Source organism: Electrophorus electricus, chromosome 5 (genome assembly GCF_013358815.1).
Source record: "Electrophorus electricus isolate fEleEle1 chromosome 5, fEleEle1.pri, whole genome shotgun sequence".
NCBI classification, from domain to species: Eukaryota; Metazoa; Chordata; class Actinopteri; order Gymnotiformes; family Gymnotidae; genus Electrophorus; species Electrophorus electricus.
In genome coordinates this window covers 7,645,809-7,660,124 of record NC_049539.1, presented here as the reverse complement: position 1 = coordinate 7,660,124, position 14,316 = coordinate 7,645,809, and the positions used below count along the sequence as shown (strand labels likewise).

The following is a 14,316-nucleotide window of genomic DNA, read 5'->3' as shown; positions in this document are numbered from 1 at the left end:
AATATGAACTTTGTATTTCTTTTGTTTAGCATGTCAAAGTGAGCTCACATTTCTTTATTTTAGCATGTTATAGTGAGCCCACATTTTCTTTGGTTCATTGGGTTTATCCGTGGATTTACACGGATGTGGAACACATTTTGCAACGCCTTCATGCACAATCACGTGAATTTATCAGGTAATATATTTTATTTGTTCATGGAACAAATTAACCACCGGAGAAGACGTACTATTTGGGCAATAATTTGTGGTATGGAAATCATGCAAGCAAAATTCGGTTTTCCAACGACGGCAATCTGCCCCTAAAGTGCTGTTCCTTCTCCCACCCATTCACTTTCTCGTCACTTATTCGTTGACAGGCAATTGCAGATATTCTTCCGCAACAAGGAATAGTTCTGTCATTTAATTTAATGACATAACAACTCTGTGAAATACAGACGATTGCAGAAGCATTAGGACAGACTTTATGCGGTTTATCAGAACTGAAGCTTCTGCAGCCAGTTCAGAAAGTGACCTTTTTACGACTGCATTTTGGTTTGGCGGGAAAGTAGGCGGATGAATACTGAGAGGAAGGCTTACAGTCAGGATGCGGTCTTATTCGTAGTGCGATGCCAGACGCCCCTCAGTCGGCTTCCAGAGTTCAGGAGGAAGAAGTAGACAGTGTCCATGTGTTTAGTGTTTACTAGATAGCTACTTGCTTTGGATTTGAATTACAATCTCGGGCAAAGATTGCAATTATACATGTTGTCAGGGACCACTCTAAAACATTGGATTTTATTTTCAGTCCTTCAGGGTTTTTTGCTTAATTTCGTGCCATTGTCACGCTGAAAAATTCTGAAACTGGTTTTGTTAATACATGGTAAGAGTCTTTGCTAGACATGAGTTAAGTGTTGTTTTTCGTTGCTCTTTGGATGAGCATAATGCGATAATTTTCTCAAGTTGATTTTTTAAATGCTAAATTACGGTTAGTTGAATGTTGCTGAAGTTAGTTTTTTTCCGGTATAATGCGGTGTATAGTTTTATGTGTACCCAAACATTAGCTGGTAGCGACATGCCGACCGTTTTGCCTGTTGGGCTTGATCCTGTCTGTTTGATAGTTAGGTTAGTTGGTGTTTTACATGCAGTGTCTATTCTGTTGGTTGTTAGGTTAGGTGGGGCTTTACATGCAGTCTCTATTCTGTTGGTAGCTAGGTTAGCTGGGGTTTTGCATGCAGTGTCTTCTGTTTTGGGAACGTCTGGGTACTGCGTAAACGATTTTTGACGAAGCAGGTCAATGCAACAGTTCTGCAAAGGACTGCATACCAATACAGACTATTAAATCTAGGATTTATCTTACTTTGCACAGGTAGTTTGTAATTTGCTAGCTGTGTTAACTGGGTACTGAATGACTATTTAGCTAGCTAGCTAATCTAACCGTTATTTCTTTGCTCACCAGAGACATCATGCCGATGAGTACGAGTCTGGCGAGTAAAAACTACGATTACGACTACGACTCCATCCAACCATATTTCTACTTCGATAACGATGATGAGGACTTCTATCACCATCAGCAGGGACAGCTTCAGCCACCAGCTCCCAGCGAAGACATTTGGAAGAAATTTGAGTTGTTGCCAACACCGCCTCTCTCCCCAAGCCGCCGACCCTCGCTTTCCAGGCTGTTGCCCTCCAAAGAGGACCAACTTGAAATGGTGACAGAGTTCCTCGGAGACGACGTTGTTAATCATAGTTTCATATGCGATGCGGACTATTCCCAGTCGTTTCTCCAGTCAATCATAATACACGATTGCATGTGGAGCGGATTTTCCGCCGCCGCGAAGTTGGAGAAAGTGGTTTCTGAAAGACTTGCATCACTTCAAGCTGCAAGGAAAGACTCGTCGTCAAGCGACAGTACGGAAAACCACGCCAGTCGATTGAATGCCAGCTATCTGCAAGATCTCAGTACCTCGGCTTCGGAGTGCATCGATCCCTCCGCTGTCTTCCCATACCCGCTTACGGAGTCTCCCAAAGGCAGCAAGGTGAAAACGCCACCCACGCTGCCGCTGGAAACGCCACCTAACAGCGGCAGCAGTAGTGATTCAGGTACGTTCAATTCCCCGTTGATCGGAATGTTTTTAATTAACATGCTTCGTATACTGTGATCCCTGATGTCCTGTGGGCAACATCAGGTTAACAGAAGCTTGTGGTTGGCAGGCGCCCACAAATGTCAGTTGAACTACTATCTATTCGTGTCATAGGCGCAGGGTTGAGAAAGTGCAGTGTAGCGGTTATGGGATTGTTCCGTGGTGTCACGGAGGGTACGCGAGTCATTTTGCAATAGGTGATCTGGGCATGTGGTCGTTGCATAAGTGTCGTTTCCCCCCCCCCTCCCCCCGCCCAGCCAGACAAGTCTGAACCATAAGAAAAGCTTTTAAGGCTGCAGCGTTTAAATATCAGCTGACGAAGAAAGTGGGTGGGGACAGGAATGCAGAGATTTTTTCTTTTTTTTTTTTTCTTTTTTGCGTGTGGAATGCCACTCGCTACATTCCACTATTTTCCCACAGCTCTGATCTATGGGAACAAGCACTAAAGAGTTGATCTTTGACACATGACCATATTTCATTTCTCATTGCAGAAGACGATGAGGAAGAGGAGGAGGATGAAGATGAAGATGACGAGGAGATCGACGTGGTGACCGTGGAGAAACGGCAGAGGAGGAGCGAGGCTGAGGCGTCCGACACACGGCATGCGAGCCCTCTGGTCCTCAAGCGCTGCCACGTCTCCACCCATCAGCACAACTATGCTGCCCACCCCTCCACCCGGCACGAGCAGCCTGTCATCAAGCGCCTGCGTCTGGAGGCCGCCCCGGGGGGCGGGGGAGGGGGCGGCGCTCGGCCTGGCAAGCAGAGGAAGTGTGCGAGTCCCCGTACATCGGACTCGGAGGACAATGACAAGCGGAGGACTCACAACGTGCTGGAGCGGCAGAGGCGGAATGAGCTCAAGCTGAGCTTTTTCGCACTGCGTGACGAGATTCCTGACGTAGCCAACAATGAGAAAGCAGCCAAGGTGGTCATCCTGAAGAAGGCGGCTGAGTGCATCCGCAGCATGCAGACAGATGAACAGAGGCTGCTGACTGTCAAGGAGCAGCTCCGGAGGAAGAGTGAACAGTTAAAACACAGGCTACAGCAGTTGCGGAGGTCCCGGCTTTGAGCCTGTGAGACAGACTTAAGAAAAAAAGACATCTTAAAAGTTGTTCCCCCCCCCACCCAGCTTTTTATGCAAGTTAAAGACTGTTGCTGTTGTGATGTTGCATGCCCAATGCAGGTTTATTTGTTTTTTTTGTTTGTTTGTTTTGTTTTTTTGTTTGGCTTTTTTTTGTTGTTTTCTTGGTCCATGTTTAAAACTGCCACAATTTAAAGTTGAAGAGGTGGTCAAATAGAATAATTTGTATTTAAGTCATTTATTTTTATTAATAAAATTAAGAAAAAAAAAACAGGGCACAAAGCCCTAACAAAATAATTTGTACGTTTTTGTATATAATGATTCATATTTACTAAGAAATGTATTTTTGGATCTGTATGGTCTGAGTATTCCTCAGACAGTATTTTTTGTTTCACTGTATCGTTAATTCATATGTTCTAACGATTCTGAATCATAAATGCATTTCTTTCTGAAAACAAAGTCTGTGTTTTCCTTTTCACTACGTACACTGCATAAAAGAAGTTCAGCATCACAAGGAGGGAGCTGATGTTTTAAGTAATTTCTTTACATCCCAGCCCAGGGCTATGTTAAAAGCATTGTTTAGACATGCATTGCAGTCAAAACAAGCCTTTTCTGTTTTGCCACTAGTGAAAACGAACCTAAAAGTGCTCTCCTGTGTAATATTTCAACATCTGCAGTGTTGCAAGCACTGGCCACAGGAGATTTGTGAATGTGTAACATACAGTGCCTCAGATTAGAGGTGTTTTGTCATATACAAGATAGCAATGCAAAGCGTTGCCTCTACAGTAAGTTAACATGTCTAAAGCATTTTTTTTATCTGGTAAAGCTGATTGAACATCTGCCTGCAAATTTAAGATGAACAATAAAGCAACGCTGAAAAATAGGTTAGTATTTCACCTTAAACTGCAGAGGCATTGCAGCGACCAGCTAGACCTAAATGCACACATCCGGCTACGTGTTGTAAATATTTTCCTTACGCATCTTTAACCCTGAAAGCACAGCTGATCGCCCGTATATATGCATTTCATCAGGTGTACGCAGTCTACCGCAGCTGCTCTCCGGTGCCAACACCCACTTAGACTGGTGCAGTGATCTGAATATATATATGACACCGAGATTTACCAGGTCTGGAAGACAGATATATAGCTATTACTCTTGCGGTATTAGGGATTAGCGGTGCATTAGAAATCGGTGGTAATTTTTTTAATCTTCTTAACCTACGCGAAGCAAAATAAGAGCTTTCGCAATGCTCTTAAATGCCCCTTCTTTAGTTTTCGTAACATCCCATCATTTGATAAAATGATTTGTCCAGGATAAAAAAAAAAATCTATTCTTGAACTTTGTTAAATATCTCCTCCTAGCTATTAAAACCTTTTCCAAGAGGGTTAATGCTAGCCGAGACTGCGAGAGATTTTCGAGCAGCACCCCTCGTGATAGCGCGGCGGTGAACCCATGACGTCACCCACTGTATCTGACTGTATGCAGAACGTTCCGCGCGTGCTCTGAGCACATGGAAAAGAGGTCGACACAGTGGCGAACCGTAGTGTCCAGTACCACAAAGAATAACTCTACAATGGAAGTGGAATATGAAAAACTATTCAACTACATCACATGGCAAAAGATGGTAGGTTATTTTCGATTTCAGTGCAACTTGTATAGTGGTTGTTGCCTGCTAATAACATATCTGTGTACCTGATTTTGCATATTCAGCCTACTGACCTTAAACGTGATAACTGGACAACACATTCGCTTTATTTATATTTGATATTTTTAATGACATCCGATGTAAAGCAACAGGAATCAGTTGTTTATTTAAGTTGATTAGTTCTTCCTGGAATAGACGTGCTTTCTTAGGAAGGCTATTAAAGTTGCTTCAGCATTTCTATCTGTGTTAATTTTCATGAAAAAATCCCAGCATTATTTCGTCTGAAGCACATTGTCCTCTAAAACAAGCTCTAAGATCAGCCAGTATTCATATTGTAGTCTTTTTCTTTGTTTCATTCTGAAAGTCCTGATCCAGTGCCATGCTTGTGTTGTGTCTGGTCATGTTATTAGTAAATCTTTATTGTGTGTATCACTGAATTAATAAAATTCTTTGGAGTTCAGTCTCCGAAGACATCTTTTGAAGTAGGACAGCTTCAGAAAGACCAGTTTGTTGTCTTTTTATGTGTGCAAAATGTCCTTTGTCTGTTTGTCTAATCACAGTTTTACTAATAGAATTTCACAAAGGTAGGCAACAGTCATATTGTATCAGTACACCATGCTGGTTTGCTTTATGCAAAAAGCCAGGTACTGATTTATTAAATCCATTTTCACAATGCTTGTGCACAGCAAAGATGAAAGATAAATGCATTTTGGCATTGTAATAATCAGAAAAGGTTTATCTCAGAGGAACAAGAGTTATGTTTTAATTTGAAATACACTGATATATAACATTCTGCATGGCTTCTGAAAGGATGAATGTTTAAGGGCTTGTTTTGTAATTGGTGTGATGAATGAATATCTATACAGTCTAGACGTGTATATGCTTGCAAATGTTTTAACATTAAAGTAATTTGTGCTAGTTATGCTCCACGTTATGAAGGTTCATTGGGGCAGGGAAATGGAGAAATGCATTAAAAGAATCCGTGAATTTCAGAATTGGCAGACATGACCACATGTTCACTGGTAGGTTGGATGGATGGAAAGGTGGCAGGCAGGATGGATGGATGGAACGGTGGCTGACAGTGGTAGCTCAGTGGTTAAGGTGCTTGGCTTCTGATTGGGTGGTTGCTGGTTCAAGCCCCACCACTGCCAAGTTGCCACTGTTGTGGTCCCTGAGCAAGGCCCATAACCCTTAGGTTGTTTTCAGCCATAATTGTAAGTCACTTATGATAAAAGTATCAGCTACATGAATGAATCTTTAGATGCTGCAGTGTCCTCTCATAAGTAAGCCAACAAGGCTTTCATTAGCACAGAAGACAGTGCTTTAAAAAATCACTTTCTTTTAGTATTTAAAGTTCAGGTTCCTGTCTGCATGCCAGTGTCTCAGGCACTGCTACTGCACTGTCATTGCACTGCTACTCTACACTGCCATTTTTCCCTACCACTGCACTGCCAGTCTACACTGCCACTCTCCAGGTTAAGTGAAAGGTCTGTGCAGCTCTGTCTAAAGCTCAAGTTTATCGGGGTGAGTGCTGCTGATTTTGGTTCTCTGTATCAGGGGTTGAGATAAGTCAGCATGTAAGGCTGTATGAGCTCAAGTGTTTTGAAAGAACTCTTATTTTGTTGCCTTGGATAATCTCCTGTGCAGGGACAGAGTTGTTATACCGAGGTATTTAAGCATTGTCATTGTTCTAAGCATAGAAGTTTCCTTCGTCTTTTGTCCTGCTAATGATGGCTTATGTCTATATGTGCTCACAGAGCCCAGTGTGAGCTATTAAGACACTTTTGGATCCTTTACTGTTATTCTCATTTAAAAACCAGCCTGCCTTAGTCTAGCTTTGAGTACTGTGTAAACCATGTAAGTTTTCAAGGCTCATACTAAGGTATTTGCTAGGCTACAATGCCTTTTTAGTGGAAAATATTAATCTGGAGTGAAGTTTGGACAGTACTTGGGTAGACTAGGCAGTACACTGAGTGTATGACTGGAAGAACACTTAAACAATGTGCTAAAGTACCTCTATAACCACTGGATGCAGAAATATAACTTTCTACTACTTCCATACAAAAGGGCATACCCATGTTGACTCACCAGCAACAGTAGTTACTAGGCATGATCTACTGAAGTCTTTCTAAAGCTGTCAGGATTTTTCTTTTGCAGTTTTGAACTGACGTAGTGTTAACTTGATGAACAATTAATGACTAAAACATAACATTACGTAGCTGTTGCATGGGGATGACACCTGTGAGTTGTTCATTCTGCATTTATTGAAATGTAACACGTAAGTTAGTGGACCTAAGGCGACGAAATTTTGGGTGTGCTTACACCTGCTGGACAAGTCGGTTTTATAGCAAAGCAGATCAGATGTTATTTTATATGTGCAAAGTGCTGTTGCGAAACATTTGCAGGGTTTCAGAGTTCAATACTGCATCATATGGGAAATAGCTGACATATGCGAGCTCAGTACACAACATTGTGTGCAGTGAGAAGTTGCTGGAGAGTGGACAAGCTTTGCCCCAGTCCAAGTTCCTCACCGTGTAGCTCTTAGTCCAAGCTAAAGGAAGTGAAAGCTATCAGCTGTGTTACAGGCCGAGTGGGAGGGTGCGACTCAGCCGTTCTCCAGCACATAAGCACTCTTGTTTGGCCTCTTTTTTGGACCGGTTTCCCTGGGTTATGTAATCGCTCCGTTCTGGAATGGAGGTCCCTGCTGAGCCAGACACTCAGACAGATGGAGATTGCAGAGCATGGCGCGTCTCACTCTTTACTCTCTCTCCTCCACTCCCCTGGCCTCTTTAAGCCGCAACATCACTTCCTGTTGATCTCATCCTTCTACCTGCCTTCATGTCACACAAGCAGTCTCTCTGCTAAATGGTTATTACTTGCAATTTTTTTTATTCTTTGCCTTCTTTACACCCTCTTGTCTTTCTCCTCCTGGTTTTTCATTTCCCTGTCTCCTTAATCCAAGCCGCAGACACTCCCCAATTCCATATGTGCAAGAGGACTGGGATCTGAGGGCTTTGTTCCCAAGCTTAGCTTCATTCACTGTCTCTCACGCCCTCTATCTTCCTGCCTGCTCTCCTCCCTGCAAATATGCAAGCAAAAATAATTAAAGAATTAAGTGCACAGGGGCTTGACATGAGAAAACGCTCCATTATATCTTTATCTCCCACTCTTTGCCATCAGGCAGTGTTGTTGGCGGCTGTGACTGTGTTTCGCTCGGCCGTGTTGACCTCACGCCGTCTGCCTGCCAGACCGCTCAGTCTCGCAGTAGCAGAGCTGGAGTGGGCAGGCACAGCCTGCGCACGGAAACGCACTGCTGGGAAACTTGGCCTCCCACACTTATGCATTTACACACACACACACACACACACACACTTACACACGCATGCACACATATGCACAGAGACCACCAAAGAGCAGTGCTCTACCTGGCAGCCTGCTTGCTTACAGTTTTGGCAAACAGCGTGTCACAGCTCGAATGTCTGAATCAGCTAGTGGGGTTCCCAGCTGTCATAATCCCACGGAAAGACTGCGGAAGGACCTGGCTGTGATGTCAGCCTCCTCGTTCCCTGGACTGTCTTTGGAAATTTTTATGATGTGTGAACTTCTTTTTGTGACTTTTTATCACATCCCTTACCCTGAAAGTGACTCCTAAGTCACTCACAAGGGCACTGGAATGCAATTGAATGTTTATAGTATATTTACAGAGTATATTTATTCAGACCCCTGGAAGATTTCCTCAGTCCTGTTTCATCTGCAAAGAGGTGAAAGTGTAAATTGTGTGCATAGGTCAGAGTGTGTCCCTCACTTTTCTTTGTATGGTCCTCTTTGCAGTGTGCATAAAAGTCCAAAGGCAGCACTATATATACTAGCTGGTGAGTTGCTTTAATAGGGTGAAATTAGAGTAAAAATGTTTTCCAGACAGAGCTGTTTACGTAATGTAGTATGTCATGAGTCTGGATTTTAGCAAGCCATTTGCATTGAAGTATAGTGCTTTAGCTGATGTTTACCGTAGCCTCCCTAAACACACTTGCAGACACAGACACATAGACACATTCACAGAGAAGGACATTACATAATGTGCTTAAGCTCTAGGGCCATTTGCTGCTGTAAGTTAATACTGTAAGTTTCAAGTGTTTTAGTCAGACAGATTCCAGGAACGTGAATTGCCCAGTGATGGGTAATTGCTGAAATCTCACCACATGCCAGTGATGTGTTGATAAACATAATCATGTAATCACACTCCCAAAAGCTTTCACTGCTCCCTCAAGTCTCCTGCAAAAGAACAAACTATAGATACAACATTCTCATCCTATGATAGCCCAGCAGGTGGTAATGCAGTAAACAAGGCAGTCACATGTGCAGGCTGAGCTGGAGGGCCAGAGTCAGCCCCTGGACGGCTGCGAGGGCTCCAGCGTGGTGGAGTCAGCCCCTGAATGGCTGTGAGGGCTCCAGCGTGGTGGAGTCATCCCCTGGATGGCTGCGAGGGCTCCAGTGTGGTGGAGTCAGCCCCTGAATGGCTGCGAGGGCTCCAGCGTGGCGGAGTCAGCCCCTAGATGGCTGCGAGGGCTCCAGCGTGTTGGAGTCAGCCCCTGGATGGCTGCGAGGGCTCCAGCGTGGTGGAGTCATCCCCTGGATGGCTGCGAGGGCTCCAGTGTGGTGGAGTCAGCCCCTGAATGGCTGCGAGGGCTCCAGCGTGGTGGAGTCATCCCCTCGATGGCTGCGAGGGCTCCAGCGTGGTGGAGTCATCCCCTCGATGGCTGCGAGGGCTCCAGCGTGGTGGAGTCAGCCCCTGGATGGCTGCGAGGGTTCCAGCGTGGTGGAGTCAGCCCCTGAATGGCTGCGAGGGCTCCAGCGTGGTGGAGTCATCCCCTGGATGGCTGCGAGGGCTCCAGCGTGGCGGAGTCAGCCCCTGAATGGCTGTGAGGGGTCCAGCATGGTAGAGTCAGCTCCTGGATGGCTACAGGACTCTGGCTAGAGGATGTTTGTGTAGGGGGTGGGGTTTGTTGTTGTATACCTTGGCAAGAAGTTTGAATTCTGGTCTATGAGATTAGTTTCGATGCCCTACTGTGAGAGTCCAGCTCTCTTACGCAAACACACGCACACAAATCTCGGATAGGAACAGTTTCAGGGTTCCGAGTAGATGAAGTCACAGGCAAGCACACTGATGCTGTACACACACATTGGATTTATGAAACTGGACCCAAACATTGGTAGCGAATGTTTTGGGGTGGTTCAGTCAGTACTGAAAGCCAAGCGAAGCGAAAGGGAGCAACTGCTGTGCAGAAAGTGGGAGAGGAAGTGTGAGCTGTCATTTGTCCCATTTCAGCTGCCGTTATCGTCTGATTCACAGCTACTATGGTCGTGCTTGTGTGTCTGTTTCCTTGCCAGCCCCACCACATGCTAGGAAAACATGCGCACACCCACGTACACCCCACTGCCCACAGCTAGTGGTAGTGATTCATTGCCATGCTGTCCAGCTGACATGTTGTGGGGGAGTCCATGAGCCATAAGAGGCATTCATTGTTTTACAGAAAGCCAGAGTCCTAAAGGCAGATTAGACATTACACTGGAGGCTTCTCGAAGTCTGTATTGTTTACTGGGAATTAAACTGGAATAGGAGGATTTTAATACAGTCAGAATAAATCGTACTGAACATTTTGACAATGGAATGTGTTAGGAATGAGGCTATATTTGAGAATTTTTTAATGTATATTTTTATGCATATGTATATTTTACATAGTTTACCAGGATAGTAATAAAGGCTGCTGAGACATTATATAACAGAAAATATTAGGGGTTAAGAGAGTGCATACATCAACACGCTCATTGCTTTGTATTTGTCACAAAGAACACAAACTCCATATAAGATGCTGACACTTTGACACGTAGTGCAATGGGAAAAACTGCTTTGTTTGAGTTAATCGTACTTTGACTTGATGGGCCATTTTGGAAATGATTATTTTGAGGAGTTTGTACATGGTGTTGCTTTATTTTACTTACCAGGCATGGGGGTTAGCAAAAAGTGCGTCTAGCTGCACTGAAGCATTCTGGAGCAGAGGTGCTGCTTCATGAATTTTGTATAATGAGTTTTGGGTCATGGATGCTGGGGTGAATTCATTTGGTTAAACAGCCACTCTGGGGTAATGTGTAGTTCTTTGCTTTGGCTTTAATTAATAGGACTGATTTAATTTTCTTAAAAAACAAGATCTGTCACAATGTGGTGCATGGAAGACAGCTGGTGGGGACCTGTTTGCAATAAAACCTGTACAAACCCTGGAATAAATCATATTAACTGTTCTGGGTTTTTTTAATTATTATTTTTATCAGAGATAGTAACTTTTAGAAGTCCCTGCAAAGGTCAAAGGTGAGAGTGATATCTGTCCTTGTCTGACCTTATCTCTCTCTCTCTCTGCCTCTCTATTTGTCTGTGTGTGTCTCTCTCCCTAACTCTCTCCCCCTGTTTTCCTTTGAGTTAATCAAAATGACTGACAGCCTGTACTATGACCTCATTTTTGATGAATCTGTGCACATGAGAGCAGACCTGGCTTTCCACAAGAAGAGGGTGTGTGCTCTGGTTCAGCAAAGAGGCAGTGTTACAAAACATGTTGTGTTTTTAATTTTTTTATTTATTTATTTTATTGGAACTGCCTCCCAGCTACAGTCATTTCGCAGGGGTGTGGATGTGTTCATGAAGCAAGAGCCTCTTGTATTTGAAGTTCACTTCACTGCCTTGTAACAACTTGCTCTTTTGAAGAACCACCTTGTCATCTCTTTTTAACATGCTTAAGGATAATTGTGCATTCGGCCAGTCTCATTTAATGTGGCTATGTAACGAGTATTTCTCTAAAAGTGAATACGGCCATGAAGGTGTCGGAGCGATTAGTAGAAAACCACATGAATGAGGGGAGTTTCTTTATCTCTTATGACACTTCAGAGCTGTCATCTCTCTGTTTTACATTATCCCTCACACTGTTTTTCCATAGTGTTACTGAAAGGGATCCAGTGTGTTGGTGGAGCAAGAGACAAATCTCTGTCTGCATGTATGCATGTGTTTGTGAGAGAGAGTGTGTGTAGTATTCAGTTTTACTCCCTTTATGGTAACTAAATAATAGTAGAGAAATGGCATGAAAGCAATGATAGGAAAGAAAAACAGATATTTTGTTGGTCACACTGAGCAAATGCCTTCTTATTATACATTAATCTTGAACTTTTGAAATCAGAAGTGTTTTACTTCAGGTAACGCTGTGGTTGCATTAAGATGTTGATATAGCTTCTGAAACAATATTGCAAAGGACAACAGGAAAAGCCCAGTAAAAAAAAAACATTGAAAGTGTGTGTGTGCATGGTGTGTACATACACGGGGTGTTGCAGTTGTGATGGTGACAGGGTCAGGGGAAACACCACCCGCCTCAACCCGGTGAAGCGTGCAGGGCCGTTGGAGTCTTAGCCTGTTAGCTGTCTGCAGGCAACATTCCACTAACTGTGAAACTCACTTTCAGACTTTTCCCATTCTTTATCTGAAGTGTGAAAGTGGTTGCTGAAAGGATGACTAATGTTTCCACTGAAGAGTGAGATTTGCAGCAGACCACGCCTTGGAAGAGATGGAACAGACGCTTGGCCATGCAGATCTTACATGGTATATTGTACATCTCGTGTGCCTTCTTAACAGGGGACAGGGCCTTAGGCATGTGGCAGTCATGTGGGTTGTGATGAGCTACACTCCACTGCCTCCTGCACTGGCTCGCCAGGATTTCATTGCCCTTTGCATCCAACGGTGTCGAGAAACAGGAAGATTGCATGCCATATGGAGGGGGTGATAGTGAGCCTCTGCTGAATCATGGTACCTCCCTCTCTCCATCTCACTTTCTCTCTCTCGCTTTTGCTCTCAGACTGAACCCAGCATGTCTTGTACATCAGGTCCGTCTTGGCATCTATGATTTCTGGTCTTCACAGAAAAACTACAATACTACAAGATGCAGAAATGGATTACCTTGGGTACACAACATACATAAAGAGGAATTATTCACATTATAATGTGCAATCTGTGTAACATATATTAACCTTGGTGGACAACCTTTATTGGGTGAAGATTTACAATTTACAATTTAACTGTACCAACATTGACAGTTTACAAAAAGAAAGGAACTTTGCATTTTGCAGTCAACAGTACTGTTGTAGATGTGGTAGTTGCGTGCAAGTGTACAGACAGGAATGCAGGTACATAAACATGCCCAGTGTATCATTCCTGCTCCGTAGTGCAGGAGTACTGATGATAGAGTTCAAGTACAGTGAGTTGCTGAGATTAAGTGAGTGAAACTGGGGGCTGTAGTAGGACTGAAGTTCAGCTTGACTGCTGAATAACCAGAGAACCGATCAAAAAATCCCTTCAGGTGTCTGATGGATATAAGAGGTTTTGCATGGGAAGTATCTAGAACAGGTGGTATCTTGTGGGAGCTTATGATGAAAGTTTGAAACTCATTTCAATGTTCTGGATTCATACAGGTCATCAGTGGCTGGGAAGTCATGAGAAATATGATGACAAACACTCACCTTCACTGGGCAGCATTTCATAACAAATAAGATCATAATAGATCAGTTTGCGAAGCCGTACCAGAATGTTCTCAGATGCTGAGTTTTTCTAGGAGAAAGTGCATGTGTTAATGCAGTTTTGACAGGAGGAGCATGAGCGGTATAGTCATTTTTAAATAATAAGTAGAGCATCTGAACGAGCACACAGCCTGGTGCTCCTGAACTGGAAGTCTGTTAAGGTGAGGAACCGGCAGCATGTGTAAGCAGGAGCTCGGGAATGATATTGTAAAATGCTGAGATAAACTCCAGCAAAGGTATACTGAATGCGGCGCCTCTATTTGTCAAGACATGGCTTACAGCATTATAAAGTGATTACTTTGCTCTGTAGGTAAAGTGTCAAAAAGGAGATATTTGAGAATGAAATATTATGGTTTCAAATTTTACAAATTTTTTTTATGATTCTTTCTCTGTCATTGCTGAAAAGAATTAAAGGACCTATAGATATGCATACCCACCTCGCCTTCATCCCTGTGTTATGCCAACACACTATGGAATTCTGCACACTTTTAATAACAAGGTGCAAATAATTCCCCTACAGACTTTCCCATTGGCCTACAGGAGGAGAACATATTCCCCTATAGGTTTTCCCATTGGTTTACAGCAGGACAACATATTGTCCTACAGGCTCTCCCATTGGCCTACAGCAGGAGAACATACTCCCCTACAGGCTTTCCCATTGGCTTACAGCAGGAGAACATATTCCCCAACAGGCTTTCCCATTGGTTTACAGCAGGAGAACATATTCCCCTACAGGCTTTCTCATTGGCTTAAAGCACGAGGATGTATTCCCCTACAGGCTTTCCCATTGACTTATAGCTGGAGAACATACTCCCCTACAGGCTTTCTCATTGGCCTACAGCAGGAGAACATATTCCCCTACAGGCTTT

At 43.7% G+C, this 14,316-nt stretch overlaps 1 protein-coding gene and 1 long non-coding RNA gene across 5 annotated transcripts in view; both read left to right on the top strand.

Annotated features, from left to right (window-relative positions):
* Positions 1-615: 615 nt before the first annotated feature.
* On the top strand, positions 616-3,455 carry myca (MYC proto-oncogene, bHLH transcription factor a). The gene is made up of 3 exons (XM_027004387.2): positions 616-856; positions 1,433-2,076; positions 2,609-3,455. The coding sequence occupies exons 2-3, from the start codon at positions 1,440-1,442 to the stop codon at positions 3,181-3,183; spliced, it is 1,212 nt and encodes a 403-aa protein (XP_026860188.2). The 5' UTR covers positions 616-856; positions 1,433-1,439; the 3' UTR covers positions 3,184-3,455.
* A 1,246-nt stretch (positions 3,456-4,701) lies between these two features.
* The window catches only part of LOC113573800, a 35,375-nt gene continuing 25,760 nt past the window's right edge, over positions 4,702-14,316 (top strand). For all 4 annotated transcript variants that reach the window (XR_003410239.2, XR_003410241.2, XR_003410240.2 and 1 more), the window contains exon 1: positions 4,702-4,819. This is a non-coding gene — a long non-coding RNA (uncharacterized LOC113573800). The remainder of the gene's footprint in view (positions 4,820-14,316) is intronic.

Excerpts from the sequence above, each read along its gene's own strand:
- myca (XM_027004387.2), top strand. The coding sequence starts at position 1,440 with ATGCCGATGAGTACGAGTCTGGCGAGTAAAAACTACGATTACGACTAC. Across the intron at positions 2,077-2,608 it reads CGGCAGCAGTAGTGATTCAG|AAGACGATGAGGAAGAGGAG; the intron begins GTACGTTCAATT and ends TTCTCATTGCAG.